Source organism: Carassius gibelio, chromosome B3 (assembly GCF_023724105.1).
Source record: "Carassius gibelio isolate Cgi1373 ecotype wild population from Czech Republic chromosome B3, carGib1.2-hapl.c, whole genome shotgun sequence".
In the NCBI taxonomy this organism is placed as follows: Eukaryota; Metazoa; Chordata; class Actinopteri; order Cypriniformes; family Cyprinidae; genus Carassius; species Carassius gibelio.
In genome coordinates, this window is record NC_068398.1 from 30,274,109 (window position 1) to 30,285,848 (window position 11,740).

At 39.6% G+C, this 11,740-nt stretch overlaps 2 protein-coding genes across 3 annotated transcripts; one reads left to right on the forward strand and one right to left on the reverse strand.

Moving 5' to 3' along the window:
- Window positions 1-1,249: 1,249 nt before the first annotated feature.
- Window positions 1,250-3,418, reverse strand: mettl23 (methyltransferase like 23). Of its 2 annotated transcripts, none has more exons than XM_052551561.1 (5): window positions 3,072-3,418; window positions 2,894-2,998; window positions 1,713-1,950; window positions 1,552-1,636; window positions 1,250-1,453 (listed from the first exon to the last, which is right to left on the reverse strand). In XM_052551561.1, the coding sequence occupies exons 1-5, from the start codon at window positions 3,159-3,161 to the stop codon at window positions 1,294-1,296; spliced, it is 678 nt and encodes a 225-aa protein (XP_052407521.1). In that variant the 5' UTR covers window positions 3,162-3,418; the 3' UTR covers window positions 1,250-1,293. The 2 variants fall into 2 exon arrangements, with proteins under 2 accessions (XP_052407521.1, XP_052407520.1); XM_052551560.1 differs by having other exon boundaries at window positions 1,713-2,001.
- Window positions 3,419-3,686: 268 nt separating this feature from the next.
- jmjd6 (jumonji domain containing 6, arginine demethylase and lysine hydroxylase) lies at window positions 3,687-11,202 on the forward strand. Its single transcript, XM_052551559.1, has 6 exons — window positions 3,687-3,835; window positions 5,171-5,559; window positions 6,688-6,974; window positions 7,730-7,865; window positions 8,064-8,202; window positions 9,122-11,202. Exons 1-6 carry the CDS (start codon window positions 3,707-3,709, stop codon window positions 9,251-9,253), a joined length of 1,212 nt encoding a protein of 403 aa, XP_052407519.1. The 5' UTR covers window positions 3,687-3,706; the 3' UTR covers window positions 9,254-11,202.
- Window positions 11,203-11,740: the final 538 nt, after the last annotated feature.

The window sequence follows — 11,740 nt, forward strand, 5'->3', positions numbered from 1 at the left end:
TTTTGGGGAAATATAATGCATTTTGTATAAAATGTGTAATTTTTGTGTTACAGTTAACTGTCTATACATCATCTGGTTTCCTGGAGACTGTGTGCTTTGTTTAATTGTTCTCTTCTTTCCCCATCTTTCTTTCCATGTTTTCTCATGTTTGATCACACGTCTGACCTCAGTTTTGTGTTCTCTCAGGTCGGTCTCATCGTGTGACCTCTGCTGGAGCCTGAAGAACCTCGGATTAAAAAACCCTGAATCTACACAATGGCTACATGGGCCTAAAGCTCATTATGACTGATTGGCATATTAGTGCTTAATTTTTAAATGATTGGGTTAGTGTGTTCGGTAACACTTTAGAATAAGGTTACATTAGTTAATGTTAGTTAATGTATTAATTAACATGAACAAACAATGAATAATACATTTATTACTGTATTTATTTATCTTCGTTAATGTTAGTTAAGGAAAATACAGTTATTCATTGTTAGTTCATGGTAATTCACAGTGCATTAACTAATGTTAACAAGCACAACTTTTGATTTAAATAATGCATTAGTAAATGTTGAAATTAACATGAACTAAGACTAATAAATGTTGTAGAAGGATTGTTCTTGCTTAGTTCATGTTAACGAAAGTAGTTAACTAACATTAACTAATGGAACCTTATTCTAAAGTGTTACCGTGTGTTCTTATTACTGTATATTACAGTCCTGATGTGTTATTTATTAAAGTTTATTTAGCCTTTTGTGTGTGATATTTGGATTCTTAACCCAATGTCTTGTGTATTTTTTGTGCACTAGGCACAGTTGTCTATTTGTTGAGTTTTGCTGTTTATCTGTTAAGATCCAGATACAGTGCTGAGTGCTCGGCTGTTTCCGGTTTTCTCCAGATTTCAGTTGTGACAGGTGTGGCCAAGGTCAAGCAGCGTCTGCAAATCCATTTGTTGGTGGCATAAATGCTGTCCTCTTACAAAGTTTGTTTACTTGGTTCCGCAATTTGGAAAATTGGAGTTTCTTAAGCTATACAAGGAACTTTGTTGTGTTGCTTTGTTTTTAGATCTTCAATAAATATATATAAATGTATATTAAATCCTTACATCCTAATGTAATCTAAAATGTGCTTAATTTATTGTGTATATTAGCATGATTTCTAATAAACATTTTGGTAAGAATCTGGCATTTTGAAGTGGAGGAGGAAAATGCAGGGCAGAAATTTATCAGGTCATGATGTAATGTGCTGGACGGCGATGAAAAAAAGATTTTCATATTATATACAAGTTTATAAAATTCACACACACACATATTAAAGCTCTCGTTTTGATATAATCATCATTTGTACAGTGTGGTTCCCTGGTAGCATTGATCCAGCGAGACGGGTTTTGTTTGCATCAAACGTTTCTAATGGAACATTAACGCACTTCAGATCCCACTTAAGCAACAAGGCATCTATGGACCAGTCCGCACTGCAAGAAAAGAAATGGAAGTGTTTTTTAATTACGGATGATGGCAAAAAATATTAAGCCATATGTTTCTGGAAGGTAGATGATGTTTGTCAGATCACCTTCTCTCCTGGTAGGTAGTCCAGAGCTGGGCATGAGGGTTTCTCCTCACAATAAAGGAGACGGTCACAAGCACATCTTCAAAATCTGTTCAAAGCAGTGTTCAATGCTTAGAAACCGGTGTAAGATAAAGAAGATAAGACAAGGGGGGAACAAAACTCACCTTCAGGTTCATAGAATACATCTGATCCCAAGATAACATCCACCGGTGGCAGCGAGAGGAGCTCTGGGGACACCTGTCCCCAGGTGAGTCCGATCACAGGTACGTCGGGGAGGTGGTTGGCGTCACAGGAGCGCCTGCAGTTCCTCAGGCAGAGGGGCAGCTCCGCACTGTCTGACAAAATCACACGCGCTCCACACTTGGCAGCCACCACACCAGGCAAACTCACTCCAGCCCCGAGCTGCAACTCACAGACACTCTTCATCACCCTCCTGATGTGCTGCGGGGCAATCTGAACCAAATTCAATGAGCTTGAAACACTGGCTGACAACTGTATTTCAACTGTGACTCTCCTCCCTTAGGATCAGGATTGTGCATGGGAAGTTTTGACAAATGTGTGTTTTGGAAAGGTTGTACAAGACTATATGTTAAGGTCTGTCACATTAGCTAAATGTTGCAAGCAAAAAAAGGGTGTGTTAACTATTGTCAATAGTGTAGAGATGCATAAAGCCCAGTTCAACAGGAGTAACTTTCATAACAAGCAGCTTTCTATTGGTCAGTGCAGTAAATACATATGAACAGCTTGAACAAATTGAAAAATCTTCATTGAAAAATCTTTTGCCCTAATGTAAATTTCCCCCAAAATGCACATGAAACTTTGGTGTCCAACTGAGCCCAATTGGTTTCCATGCGAGGTGCCAAAAATCTACATTTTAAAATACAGCAAAGAGTCAGGAAAAAAAAATTATATAAAACATAGATAGCCTTTATTGTAGCTTATCAGAAACTAAAATATTAATTACATTTATGGTTTTATTCTAGGACTTGAAAGTCATCTTCTGAAGAAATGTTTTTGGTTGTTTGTTTTGGTATAGTCACTACATGTAGTTATATCAGAAATGTTTTTATCACGAATGTTCAACAAAAAAAATAGGTAATGTTTGGAATAGCAATTTTGTTAAAGTGCACACTCTGAGTTTTAATGTCAGGGTATTCTAATCATGATTGTACCCCCTTCTTTAATACATACCCCAAACAAATTAAGATTAGCCTGTACCAGAATTACGGGAAGAAGAAGGCCTGGAGAAGGCTTGTAATCATCTCATGATGGACCTAAGAGTGTTGGCCTTTAAAGTGATGAGTGTGACCTTGAACAGTAAGTGTCTCTAGTGTGATGTGTTCACCTCAAGAACAGTCTTGTGTTGTAGTTCACTCCTCGTCTTCCACACATACTGAGACAGGACCACAGCACAGGGCCAAACATACATCCCATAGTGTGGATCAAGAACCTGAATTACAACAATGTTTATTGTAAGATGATTAACAAATCGATTACATAAAGTGTTAAAAACTGTGCTGTACCTCAGGAATAGACACAGTTAAGGACTGAGAGCCTCCACAGTCCTCAAACGTGAATAATTTCTCTACTACCGTCAGAGAAGACTCATCCATAGTCTCTTGCTGATGTTTTACCTCACAGTACTTGACATGGACCACATCTGTTTTCAGCTTTCCAGAACAATTCCGGCCATTAAACACATTCAACCAATCACGCAGACACTTGTGCGTTCGGGCGGCCTCTTTCTCTTGTTCTATTGGATCTCAGTTTGCTGGACAGCGTCTCAGCCAATCGGATTCCAAACTGACAGCGCAGTACATAAAGCCAGCCAATCAGATTGTTATATTCTTCCTTGGGGGCGGGAAACAAACTCATATCAGTTAGATTGCGCCATAAGGCGTGAAAGAAGCTTGCTGCCACCAGGTTATCTAACTTTAGTTTATTGTTATCGAACCCTTCAGTACATCAACCGCCTCCAACTCTGCAAATAAACATAACTTGATTCCTGTATTGCGTAGAGCCCTGTCGACAGCAAAAGAGCTGCACGCCTCCTTTAAGGCCTCCAGTGACTGATTCGCCGCTTCAGTCTTCATAGACTTCCATCATATTGCAGTTAGCTCGCGAGCTACACGCGCAAGACGCGCTGAAACGCTGAAGAATGAACCATAAAAGTAAGAAACGGATCAAAGAGGCGAAGCGGAGCGCCAGACCCGAACTGAAGGACTCGAGCGACTGGACCAAACACAATTACTGCGAGAGCTTTGATCTGTCGCACCGGACGGTGAAGGTAACGACGTTTACGCCACAGAACGCGTAGCCTAGACGTTACCGGTAACGCTGGACGCTACACGTTGGCATCTTGTAGTGTGTTGTTAAAGAGACGCGGGATCTCGGTTTGGTGGCGGGAGCCCGTGTCTACGTTCATCCGCGCACGTACGCACTTCCTCGCGCTTTAAAAGTTCACTGTTGCTCGAGCCGTCGAATAGTAATGAACACATCTCATGTTTAGGATAAATGTGTTCTGTATTCTTCATATTGAGGTGTTTTCAGAAGAATTGAGAGGTTTCTGAAATGTATACAGTATTATGGTATATAATAACACAACAGCGGTTCTGAATCAGGGGCCCGGGGCCAGCTAGGAGGCATAAGCACACTTACAAGGGGCCTAAAATGACTGGTCAAATCTTTTTGGTAATTTCGGACTTTATTTTAAAGTTTCCTTGTTTTTGAAAACAAAAACCAAGTGCATTGGAGTCAAAAAAATACAGTGGTAGTGTATTTTTTATAAATGCTGACCTCTAAAAAGCACAGAAACACCAATAATTGGTCAGTACGACTTAAGTACTATATTCTGAAGCCCTACAATCATACACACCAAAAAATCAAGGTGTTTAGTGAACCGATGCCCTTGACATCAGTCCTGACTTGTGGAGTCTTATTGCCAACTCTCATGATTTTTCTCATGATTTTTTAAGCTTGCAAGATGTCTCTGTGAAGTGCTGTTGCACATCAAGTCCTCTCCGAAACCAGATTAAGGTCCCATCAGCTCTGATAGATGTTCGTTTGCAGTTGAATCATTGCGTATGAGGTTCCTGTGTCTGTGAATCTTCATGGAGTGGCTAAAAATAATCTGACCAGCGAGACCCGAGCCATTTTATAGACCCCGTCCTGAGGCGAACAGTGCGCTGTTGCTCTTTTAGTGTAATGGGGTCCTTCGGGTTTATGGAGTTTTTCTTCAATTCCCAAATCATAAACCAAAAGGGATCTAGATCTTTCTTGGAGAGCTAAGACTTTATTGTACTGGCTCAGAAACCCAGAACATGTTTTCATGCAACAGTAGTTCATGTGACTGTATTCCTCTAAAATACACAAATAAAACACCATAAATGAAGTTTCACTATAAAGTACTGTATAGCTCTGAGAAACTGACCAAGTTGTAATATCTTTGAAAAAAGCCGATCAACACAGTGATGCTGGGGTTTCATGGTCAAATGCATTTGATGGTCTCCTAAAGATTTTAGCTTGATCTACTGTAAAAAAATACAAATAAAATCTGACTTGGGTTTTAAATCACATCCAAAAAAATCCAGAAAATAAAAGCGGCTTGCCTGTCTTTGTCCAGGACAATGTGGAGCGAGTGGACGCTGGGCGTCTCAGTCCAGAGGAGTTCATTCAGCGGTTTGAGAAACCCTATAAACCCGTCGTTCTGCTCAACTGCCAGGACTCGTGGCCCGCCCGGGAGAAGTGGACCTTGGAGCGACTCAAGCGCAAATACCGCAACCAGAAGTTCAAGTGCGGCGAGGACAACGATGGCTTCTCGGTCAAGATGAAGATGAAGTACTACATGGAGTATTTGGAGTCGACGCGTGACGACAGCCCCCTCTACATCTTCGATAGCAGTTACGGTGAACATGCGAAGCGCCGCAAGCTTTTGGAGGACTACCAGGTGCCCGTTTTCTTTAGGGACGACCTCTTTCAGTTTGCAGGGGAGAAGCGCCGTCCTCCGTACAGGTAACGCTTCCTTTCTTTCCATCACTTCTCAGTGTCAGCTGTGCTGATTTTAATATACATCTGATGCTCAACAAGCTTTGGTTTAAAAAAACAACAACATTAGAAGTACTTTTTTTTTGTAGTGATAACTATTAGAAATGAAACAGTTACCAGGCATAATATAACAATGAAAATGATACATTTATAGACGTTTCAACGGCATCAACATAAACAAACGTTAATGCGCGTGAGCGCTTTTGTGGACCTAACTTAACTTCCGGGAGACTCCAAATAGAATCAATAACAACAGTCAAGTCCCTCTAGAGTAGATATTTTTTGATAACAAACAAAATATGTTTGCTGCGTGGATCAGGTGGACTTAATTAAAATGCTAATTCATTCTTTGCCAGCAGGAGATGTTTTAAAGCACAGACATAAAGCGCGAGAAATAGAGGTTTCCCCAGTAACAGCTGTAAACGAAGCAGAGCTGGTACGCTCACACATTGCTTTATCAGGCATATAACATGCAAGTCTTCCTTCAAAAATACAGCGATATAAAAACACCTGTGCCTCGTTTTGATATTTAAACATAAATGTAAGGAATTCTTATTATTATTAAACGTGCAGTACGTTACGTAATGTTACGTTACTCGTGTTTATTTAACGAAGCCTTTTTGAAAATCGATCAGTTTTAAAATTGTGGCGAGTCTCCAAAAATAAATAAATGTATGGGAAACACATCCTGCAGCACAACCACCTGAGCCCAACTTCAGTCTACTCATCACCTTGACTTTAACTACGTTTGTAGAAGGCACTGCAGCCAGACCGATACAACACAGACCGGAAGTTAACTTGGGTCCAGGCGCGTGCGCCCGATGAAACCGTCTATAGTGTGATATAATCAGTATTGGGCTAGTTGCTCAAAATTTTTTATATTACTCATAACTAGATACTCCTTTCAAAAAAAGGCCATACACAATTTATATATATATATATATATATATATATATATATATATATATATATATTGTATATGTTTTTTTTTTATGATTTGTATAGTGTTTGTAATGTATTTATAAACATTCAGACTATTAATTGTAGTGTATGTTTTTAGTTCATCAAGGTTATTTTTCATTCCTGCTGCTGTAGGTGGTTTGTGATGGGTCCGGCCCGCTCTGGAACAGGGATCCACATTGACCCCCTCGGCACGAGTGCGTGGAACGCTCTGGTCCAGGGCCACAAGCGCTGGTGCCTGTTCCCCACCCACACGCCCCGCGAGCTCATCAAGGTGACGCGAGAGGACGGGGGAAACCAGCAGGACGAGGCCATCACCTGGTTCAGCGTCATCTATCCCCGCACACAGCAGCCCACCTGGCCGGCCGAGTTCAGACCGCTGGAGATCCTTCAGCACCCCGGGGAGACCGTGTTTGTGCCCGGTCAGAGCCCATTTCACACACATCTGTTGTCCTTCGAAAAGCTTCTCATGTTTAGGAATGTTCACAAGGCAGAATTATTTCATTTCACTTTCTGTTTCACAACTTCTGAAGTCATAAATGGGGTCAGTGTTATTCACACAACACTTACACACCCTTTCATACCTGTTTTGTTGGACTGGTTTCAAAATGTTTTACTGACAAGTCAGTCTTGTTCCACTATTTTTTTGCTGAAGTGGATTATCAGCACACTTGTCCTGTATAGAATAATTATAATACTATTTTGAGTGTATTATGAGTGCTGAGTAATGCCTCCCTCAACATAGCTTTAAATGACATGGCATGCAAGCTTCATGCCACGCGGTGTTTATGAGGCTGGAAAGGCTTTGTTAGTCTTGCTTATCAACTTTAGATGTTGGCATTACAAAGAAACCGTCTGAGTGCAATTTAGCTGCTCAGTTCAGTGAAATATAAAGTCTGTAGAAGCCTTCTGCTCATAAGACCTAAACCCATAGCAGAAAACACACTTCACCCATCTGACTGATAGAGACCTGACTTTATTGTTCACAGTAAATGTTTTCGTGGAATTAGTTGATCATAAGACTCTTTTAAGTGCAGATTATGGCAGAAATGTATTATATAATAATTATAATACTTATTAATTAATGCAGTTCACATCCACACTTTTGTCAAAATAGTAGATTCTTGTGCAACAAATAATGCAGCTGTGATTGTAATACATTCTGTGTTTTGTGTAGGTGGATGGTGGCATGTTGTCCTCAATCTGGACACTGCTATTGCTGTGACCCAGAATTTTGCGAGCACCACTAACTTCCCCATCGTGTGGCACAAAACCGTGCGAGGTCGCCCCAAACTCTCCAGGAAGTGGTACCGGTAAGACCCTGCTCTGTACACTGATTTCCTTTATTATTTGCTGCTCTTCAAATGGGCCTTGTTTATTATTTACACAACAAATAATTGTACCCCTAACATGGTGTATAAAAACCAAAATTTGTATTGTGTGTCGTGCCCAATCAAGCTGTAAGTGAGAAATGTGTGGGTTTGTGATGAGGTTTCTCACGTGTGTCTCAGGATCCTGAAACAAGAGAGGCCTGATATGGCTGCTCTGGCAGATAAAGTGGACCTGCAGGAATCAACAGGCATTGCCTCGGACAGCTCCAGTGACTCGTCATCCTCTTCCTCCTCCAGCTCCTCCGACTCTGGTTCAGAGGTACAGCTTGTTCCTGTGAAGCCCACACACACGAGCTGCCGAACACCTTCTGACCCACCACGTGAACAAGATCTATGTGTAACTAGGCCTAGACAACAGAGCTAGTAACAGCTGATAGCTTAATTAAGCTTTTTCTTTTCAACACAGATGGGGAAAACAGGGGCAGTACAGTTAACACAAGCTAGAGGGCGCAATGAATTCACATTGAACAGTACAGTGCATAATGCATAGTCACGGTTTGATTTAAATTAATATTCAGATGTCAGAAATGATTTACAATCCTTAAAGAAACCTTTTAGTGAAGTAGACATATGTCTGTCTATCTACACACAAACACTATTACAAACACGTATATAATACTAATAATTAAATGCATCTAACAGCCTGAATGTAAACAGGACTCATTAAAATGTCACTTATTTTTGATAGTTCGATAATAATCATAAATGTTTCTTGATCTGCAAACAAGCTAATTTGAATGATTTCTGAGGGATCGTGTGACACTGAGGACTGAGTTAAATCATCACAGGAATAAATTACATTTTAAAATGTATTTAAATAAAAACGTTTTTTGTGATTATTTCACAATATTGCACTTTTTGGTTAAATAATGCAGCCTTGGTGAGATTATTATTATGAATATTCCCCATGCTTTTCTTTTCTTTTTATACTAACAATTTAGCCCGAATCAGAGGAACCTTAATTTCAATCAAAATGAGCTTTTAAAAATTTTAATACATTTGTTTTAAAGAAATATCACCGATTGTGAATCTAGTTAAAACTAACCATAGCATGTTTATGACAGTAGAATATTAGAAAATTTTCATCTGTTCTCATTAAATCCCAATGAGTATTTTATGTTTATGTTTAATGTTTATGTGATCTGCTTACATCCTCCCATTTGTCCTTTTCCCTCAAGGCTGACTCGGGCTCTGAGGGCGACGCCATGACCCATCGCAGAAAGAAGAGGAGAACCTGTGGCATGATGGGGAACGGTGACATCACAAGCCAGGACGACTGCGTGAGCAAAGAGCGCAGTTCGTCTCGGTGACGTCCCGCTCGACAACAGAGGGGCTGCAGCCATAATCGTCTCCTAGACCATGAAACGTGGCGTTCTCTCTGTCTGTAGCCCTCAGGAGACTCCTGTCCAGTAGATAAGAGGTTCCTGCTGCGTCACGTCTGGGCATATGATAACTAACTCAGCCCTAGTGTGCTTTTAGAGATAAACACCAACAAAATATCCAAATATGTGCTTGCTGGAGGAGCGTTGCATGAATGAGTCAACCGCTGTGTGTGGGAAGAGAAGGGACAGCCTTCTTGCTTTGCCTTTGCTGATGTCCGGCTCTGGACAGGAAGCTTGACGTCTCCTCCTGTCCCAGTGCCAACATCTTTAATCTGCGTTTGATTCAGAACAGATGCCGTTTTTGTATTTCACAGGGGTTATGTGCAGATTTGTGAGCGATGTGTTATGACCCACCGTACACCTGATGTGTACTGCTGCCTTTAGCTCTTTGATTCTAGAAAATAGATTATTTTATTACTGATTCTACTTTATTCTTGAGCTGCACTTAAACATGGGTTTCTTGTCTTTTGGTTAAACTAGCCCAGTGTACTTAAAACTGTTAAACCGCAGTGATTTGTGGTCCCTTTTCTCAATCTTCTAGATAAGAATTTTGATTTAAAAAGTCTCAAACTTTTAATTAGAAGCCCTTTCTGAAGCGCCACATGACGTGAGATATATAAATGAGTTCATTTGTGAAAACAGAACTCCCGTTTTTAACAGTTTTCAGAAAATCATGTTTTTCCATTGTGCATTCCAGTTAATCTCAATCAAATTGCAGTTGGGTTATTTTGATAAAATAAAAAATACAGCTAACTAACGCAATAAAAATTATAACGTAATAAAAACATGATTTTTGTCAATTAAAAATGGAGTTATCTGTTTTTGCAAATAAACTCTTCATATAATATTGATCGTTTGCGCGAATTAAGAATCTGCTCCAACAACCTATTATTTCTCTTTTTCGCCTTGTCTAATTCGTTCCCTCATTTTAGTAAATTGTGGCTGATGACGTATTAATTTGTTCCCTCGTTTCAAATTGAACAAAAAATTTACTTAAAATTAGGGAATAAATTCAAAATTTGTGTAAACGGTAAATATTTTATCGGTATGTCATGTGCGAAGCTATCTATTACCTAAATAACATTATAGTGGAGCCAAAAGTGTGAACGCACCTTTACTTCAGTTGGAACTACTGTGAATGCGCAAAATGTGTGGACCGTTTGAACTCAACGTTTTCTCTCTTCTTTCGTCTGTTAGCAGTGAATTCAATGGTTAATTTAGCTCAACTAACTGAAATACGAGGTGTTTTCTTTTATAACCCCTCTGCGTAAGTGAAACACTAGGAGGCGCTTATTTATTATACGGTGCGCTATGAGCCACGCAAAAGAGGGGGAAATCTTGCAGTCATAATTCATGAAAATCCACATTTTGTGAAACCGTGATTGGCCTTTAATGTCTTAAAATGTTTTTGTATGTTCTTTTTTTAATGGAAGGAAATAGCGTAACTCCAAAAAGGGTGACCTGTCATGACCCAAAAGTTTCAGGGCTGCAGTACTCTGTGATGGTGTGAGGCGATTCATGATTGAAGTGAGTGTTGTTCAGGGTTTGTGTCAGTGCTTTCTTTATGTGTACGAGTCAAGGAGAAAGATGTGGTTACAAAGTGCCTATTTTTACCTGATGTTGGTCATTCGGGTCGCTCATATTTCACATTCTGGTATCATTTCTCAGAGTTGTGGTGTTTTAATGAATGGCCTGTGCTCTCAGATGAAGCCTTCCCACACTTGTCGCTCCAGATCTTCAGTGTTTTTCTCTTGAGTATGTTCTTACTTCAGCTTCTCATGTTCCATGTTCAGCACTGGCTCGCTCATGTGACACTTTGATGTTGCTCAGATCAAAAACTGAATAATAATTGTTTAATAAAGGTTTCTATGTATTTATCTTGGAGTTCTCAGTGTTTTTGTCCAGATATTGCGTGTTGTCCACTGGGCACATATTTAAGCGTTCAGGGTGTGACCGTACAATCAAACCACCATGGTTGATTTTTATTGACCATTGCATGCCATATTTCCTCTTTATGCGTCATTGTGGTTATTTATGATTAGATCAGTTCAAATGGGTCACGTACCAAATACAATTAGAATATCTCTTATCCCAGAGATTTAATACGAGTTTAACTTTTTTTTTTTTTTTTTTGTAGTAACTTCCACTGAACTCGGCTTATCAAAAGATGCAACTTCCACAAGTATATTTTAACTATAGCCTACTTTCACACTATTTTAAAACGTGTAAATTACGCCTTTGTTTAAAGAGCAATGACATTTATTGGGAATAACGTTCCTATTTATAAGAAAAAACGTTTTTAATTCATGTATCATAAAGTTTAGTTGGTTTAAGAGCGAATGCATAATATATTGCGATCAAATATAGGCAGCGATATGCATTAAAAATATAACCGTCCTGCATCAACATTATAAG